Source organism: Elaeis guineensis, chromosome 13 (assembly GCF_000442705.2).
Source record: "Elaeis guineensis isolate ETL-2024a chromosome 13, EG11, whole genome shotgun sequence".
NCBI lineage: Eukaryota > Viridiplantae > Streptophyta > Magnoliopsida > Arecales > Arecaceae > Elaeis > Elaeis guineensis.
In genome coordinates, this window is record NC_026005.2 from 186,009 (window position 1) to 191,843 (window position 5,835).

General features: G+C 39.6%; 1 protein-coding gene across 3 annotated transcripts; it reads left to right on the forward strand.

Moving 5' to 3' along the window:
- Positions 1-1,650: 1,650 nt before the first annotated feature.
- LOC105060926 (F-box protein At1g10780) lies at positions 1,651-4,481 on the forward strand. Of its 3 annotated transcripts, none has more exons than XM_073248179.1 (4): positions 1,651-1,890; positions 2,533-3,286; positions 3,659-3,939; positions 4,037-4,481. In XM_073248179.1, the coding sequence occupies exons 2-4, from the start codon at positions 2,545-2,547 to the stop codon at positions 4,271-4,273; spliced, it is 1,260 nt and encodes a 419-aa protein (XP_073104280.1). In that variant the 5' UTR covers positions 1,651-1,890; positions 2,533-2,544; the 3' UTR covers positions 4,274-4,481. The 3 variants fall into 3 exon arrangements, with proteins under 3 accessions (XP_073104280.1, XP_019701470.1, XP_010943115.1); XM_019845911.3 differs by having other exon boundaries at positions 1,652-1,890; positions 2,422-3,286; XM_010944813.4 differs by having other exon boundaries at positions 1,653-1,890; positions 2,487-3,286.
- Positions 4,482-5,835: the final 1,354 nt, after the last annotated feature.

Here is a 5,835-nt window from a genome sequence, read left to right on the forward strand (position 1 = left end):
GGTTCGGAGAGACGCCACACATAAGGTCGGGAGCCGGAAGAGCCTGGAAGGATCGATCTTTTACAAACTTCGGCTGGGGGGTATTTTATACCCAACACTATGGTTTATTGATTATGTATTTATTCAGTGAAAATTATGATATGTTATGATATAAAAGTGTTTTGATACAGATCGGATTTATACTCTCAGTCTAACTATATTTCAGTGGGGCCCATCAATAGGGATCATACATTGGTACTCAGTGGATCCTGTCAGTGGAGGTTGTGCGCTAGTATTTAGTAGACTCTGTCAGTGAGGATTGTGCGCTGGTGTTCAGTGGATCCTGTCAGTGAGGGTTGTGTGCTGGTATTCAGTAGACCCCGTCAATGGAGGTTAAACGTTAGTCATAGTCGAGACTGTTGAGTTATGAGTATTTTGATTCGAATCGGATTTATGATTATATTATATGTGAATATTTGAAAAGATTGGATTTACATTGAATTAGCGTGAAATATATTTCATATTTATTCACAGTATTATTTTTGAATATTATATAATATCTAAAATATCTAATTGAGATATTTATTACTTACTGGACTGTCTAGCTCATTATCTTTCTTTTTATTTTTCAGATCCAGATAATTAATTTTGAGCATGAATAATAATGTTGGGACATAATTTTTAAAGGCGAGATTTAGCGTTATCAACTTCATTGAACTTAGATCTATTATTTTATTTTTAGTAGAACTTTACTCGATGAAAGACATTTGATTTAGTTATTTGAATTAAAGTTAAATAATAATTATTTGAATTTATTTCATTGTGATGTATTGATATCATGATGAGATGCTTTGCATGCTTATGGAGAGAGTCTTCATAAGTATGCGGTGATTGCCATGACTTCTGACTTGCGATCTCGGATCGGGGACGTGATAGGATGCTTCTGATCGACGAATGGAGAAAAGATCTGCATAAAAAGTCCGCTTGTCGAAGATTGTTCGGTGAGAAATCTTTCAACGTTTTAGTCAGCCAGAGTAAGAAAATAATAGAAAGAATCACTGTACTTTTGGAGTCGAGAGTTATAGTCATAGATACTCGGTTAATTATCGTGGAGATATCTAGCCGGGTATCGAGTATAATAATTGGTAGAATACTGAACCGTAGAATAACCATGTCATCTAAATTGCCGTCTAACATAATCAATTACATCCCGAGTAGAATTACCAGTCGATATCCTCGGTGCAGCTATCTTAACCGGTCGTCAGAATATTTATCTCAATAATGTGGATATGATCCGATCAATAATTTTTCCCTTCTGACAGAACTGAGGACGCTGAATCCGTAAGGATGGATGACAAAATAAACCAGACTGCATGACTCAAAGTTTGAGGTTCAAAGCCTGGTCGCACAGACAACCTCATCAAGACTCGCGCGTAAACCAATCTCTTTGCGAAAGATAAGAAAGTGCAATCGAGTGGATGAAGAGCGATGAACACCGTCAGATAATTTCCGCATAGAATTATTATGCAAAAGCTTTGACGAATGATAAGTCCGGACCGCGTACGCCCACGAGCCCGGCGAACGGTCGAAAATTCGAAAAGCATCAGAGAGCGGGCCGATCCCAACCCCCCCCTCCCTCTGAGCACAAAAAAAATTTTGGTCCTACCCCTTAAGGCCACTCCATTTAAAATTTGAAATGGTCTCATGCGGCTACCGGGTACCTCAGTCTAAACGCACCCTTCGTTAATGCCTTATCATATTTATACACACTACCACCGTAGAAGGGTACGACATACCATGCCCCTATAAATCTCCGTGTTGTAAGATGAGCTCAAACAGAGGAGGCGTCCCAATTGCAGGCCATCTCTCTCAATCCTCATCTACCAAACCATCCGTTTCTTTTTCTATGAGGTCTCTCTCAGATGTCTTGAACAAACATCTCTGTGATTCTCTCTGCTCTCCCCCTCTGCTTTTTCTGCCACGTTCCTATTTTACATCCATTTCATGTTAGCGTTGAGGGTCCTTCTTGGATTCCCTTGCTAAGAATACGAGGATTGTTGATTCTTATTTTCTGTTTGACAACGCTTATTCTGAGTGATGTTATGACTTATTGATTTTATGCCTTGTTATTGTTCATTTTATAATTGTCTGGGCATTGCAAGATACTGTCTGATATACTCGGTTTGTTGCTGGAATGCCCGAAAGCTGTGCTCTAGAATTGCTGCATTTTTTTTTTTTAAATCCTTTTCGGCAGCTTTATTTTTTCTGGTTCTTCTCTTGGATTTGTGCGTTTGAAATTTCGTTTTTATTAAATTATATTCAGATTCCAGATAGCAATGTTCTTTGAATTCATTTTTCTCTTAAATCTGCTTCAACATCATGTGCATGAGAAAACCTCGTTTTAACTTAGCTGATTGATCCATTACGACTCGGCTCTCGCAGATCTTCACTTGGGCATTCTCTCAAGCACTCATCTATCATCGCTTTTTGGTTTTAATTTCTTCTAGGCACCCATAGATCCCGGTTCGATTTGTCTCCTTGCTCGCCTTGCAGCTTTTGATAAGGATGAACTCGTTGCCGGATGCGATTATCCAGCACATCCTTTCCCTCCTGAGCAATGCCCGTGACATTGCAGCCTGCACATGTGTCTCCAAGCGGTGGAAGGAGGCCACCCTTTTCATCCCCTCCCTCTACTTCCCCCGCAACTCCTTCGATGCCATCCCCCGTCCCGATGCCGATGCCACTATTGGCCGCATGATCTCCTCCACCTTCCGGCTTGAGGAGCTTGTCCTCTACTGTCCCTTCTTGGCCTCAAGCCTTGCCTCCTGGCTGTCCTCCTGCAGCTGCTGCCTCCGTGTTCTTGAGCTCCGGATGGATGGTGCTGCTGATAAGGTGGTCGGAGGCAGCGAGGGGCCCCACCAACTCGACTGCATAGATGTGGCAAAAGGGTTGGAGGCCCTCAAGCTTTGGGGTGTTTCCTTGACCAGGTCCCCCAATTGGGGCTCCTTCCAGAGGCTCCACACATTGGAGATTATTGGAGCGACTCTGAGGGATAGCGCATTGAAGGATGCAGTGCATGCTTGCCCAAACCTGACTCACTTGGCACTACTTGGGTGTGATGGCATTGGCTCGGTGTCAATAGAATTGGAGCGATTGGAGAAGTGCAGGTTGGATTTCTTGGGTCCAGGGAATTGCTCGCTCTTGCTCAGCTCGCCAAGCCTTCAGGTGCTTGAGATCCAAGGTTTCAGCTGGGTACGAGTAAGCCAGAACCATCGCTTGAGAACTCTATGCATTGCCAAAAATACAGGTGATTGGTGCAGAATTTTTAACAAAATGCAATGGAAACCATGTTCTTTGTGGAGTTTAAATTGATGACATATGTGCCCCTTATTTATTTGTTGTTTTGGTAAAACGGTTGGAACTCTTAGCTGATTTGTTTTTGGGCTTTTTCTCAAAAAGAAGATTGCTTTAAAACTTGACCCGATCTTAAGTTCTATATCTGTGTGCTAAAGTTGCTTTCCTCCTCTCAAGTGTTTATAATACACTTGCGGAAATTAAGAACATGTTAGAAACTACTAGGTGCAGTACTGGGGTTTAATATTCTTTTCCAGTTAAGAATTTCTCTTGGTTAAGCTACATCTACTTAGTGATTTTAATTATTGCTGTGAAATATCTTTAGGGAGAGTGTACAAGGTAGACTTGGGGAAGCTCGCAGACCTAGACTACTTGTCCCTCAGAGGGGTACAATGGAGCTGGAGTGCCATACATTCTGTCCTACAATGTGCAAGTGAGGTGAAACACCTAGTTATGAAGATTGAATTTTGTGGGGATTTCGACACATTCCAACCCTTTCCAGAGATTGACTTGGTTGAGTTCTTCAATAACCATCCAAAGCTGCGGAACTTCGAGATCCATGGGGCAATGTTTGCTGCATTATGCCAAAAGAACAGCCTAAAAAGTGTTAGTAATTCTGTATTCACAATGTTCCACTTTTCAAATTGAATTGATTAGTGATAGGTGGTAATTATGGTTTTTCTCCCTCCCCCTTCTCTTGCAGCTGGATTCGAGCTTTGTGATTCGTTGCTTGGAGAAGGTTCTCATCACTGTGAGATCCCCACTGAATGCAGAGCAAAAGTTGAACACTCTAGAATCCTTGGTTATGTACAGTGTGAAGCTGCGCAAGATGGTCATTAGAATTTCTCAGATGAAGAACTGCCATGAAACTGCTGATGATTTCTTTGAGGAGATTTGCAAATTCAAGCAAATGAATTGTAAAATAGTCTGGATTGAATAAAACAGGTGCCTTCTTTAAATTATGCTGATTGTTGTATTGGGTTATTTATTGAATTCAACTGTTATTCAGCTGATATTTACCATTCTTCTTCACTTCAATTGAAATGCCCTAGTCAGCTTCAGCTGTGGTAGAGTTTTCTCTGTAATTTCTGAACTCAGTGGGCATTAATTCAGGGCGTGAAAACATCAAGGAGGACAATATTTTTCAATTTGATCTCACTGTGAAATTGTGACTTCAAACTGAATGATATTTTGTTTATTCATCTGCATAAAGATCGTTTTGTTGGAGAAAAAAAATGCTCAGAAACTTATTATCTATATGATAATTTCAGGTTTTGACTGATGCTTTGGGAAGTTGTTCTCTAGCCCTGTTTTGCAGATGGGGACTGACGAATGTTAATTGTCTTTTCAGCTTTGATATATTTTTTGATTAGGTCATGGCAATTATTCTCATCTTTACAATACAAACTCAATGAGGATGTCTTGGTGAAAGGTTTCTATAGTGGATTGTGTTTTTAATTATGAAATCAACTATGCATTACATTGTGATCATGTCTGAATCAAGTAAAAGGTTCATGTTAGTTCATCCTAAAACATAACTGAACCTGGCATGCTTCTCTTAGTTCTGCATCTATGCTTCTAGAGGTTTCAATTGTTTAGCATGAACTAAGGCATTGGCGGTGGTTCCGTCCTCCTATATCAAAAGTTTGGCGGCTCATGTATCCAAAAAACCCAAAAAATAATCAGATGTTTCTATATGTATGTCAAAACTTTTATGTATTTAGTGCAGATCATAGAAAAATATTATGAGTGCCTATAACATACTCGGAAGGAGTTTTCTTTTTGTGGAGCAGCTATTGAACCAGAAAAGTTTTATGAACCATATATTTTTGACCTAAAATAATTTCAAGTAAGGTACTTCAAGAGAGGTTAGCCATCCTGACTTTCCAGTGATGTCAATTTTAATGCAAGTCAGCTGTATATCGTTATCTTGTGTGGGAATGGCAGGGCTTTCTTTTCCTAGTTGTTTTCAGGGTTGGGAAATGTGATATTAAACATTACTGGTTGGTTTCACAAGTTTTAAGGGTTCAGGTGCTTAGTTCTCGACACGTTTGGAAAAGAAGATGAGAGTATTTATAAGTGATGTTAAATGTCAGAACTCATTTGGTAGTTGATTTTTTTTTATTTTAGTATTTTTTAAATGAGTAGTTTGGAACCGCCAAGAATAATTTCTGGATTCTTTTATATTTGCATGGGTGCCTTAAGAAATCCTGGCAATGTCATTGCAGGCCTCATATGAAACCATTTTATATTCATTTTCTGGTTGATCGCAGAAAAGTTTTAGTACTTAATGGAACTTAGGCAAGATGTCCAAATCATGTTTCTTTACAAATACAACATTCTGCAGTGAAGGATACCTAACACAAGAACTCATTAAACTTTTAAATTATGTTGAAGAACTTTGACCTCATCAGCAGACTTTGAGAAACAGTCATCGTTTGTTATGTCTTGTTTGATTCTTGAAGTAGTATTCCCAAGTTGGAGGGTTATTAGTCTTGTAGG

Coding starts and splice junctions, on each gene's coding strand:
- LOC105060926 (XM_073248179.1), top strand. CDS start 2,545: ATGAACTCGTTGCCGGATGCGATTATCCAGCACATCCTTTCCCTCCTG. Junction 3,287..3,658: donor ATGCATTGCCAAAAATACAG/GTGATTGGTGCA, acceptor AAATATCTTTAG/GGAGAGTGTACAAGGTAGAC. Junction 3,940..4,036: donor AAAAGAACAGCCTAAAAAGT/GTTAGTAATTCT, acceptor CTTCTCTTGCAG/CTGGATTCGAGCTTTGTGAT.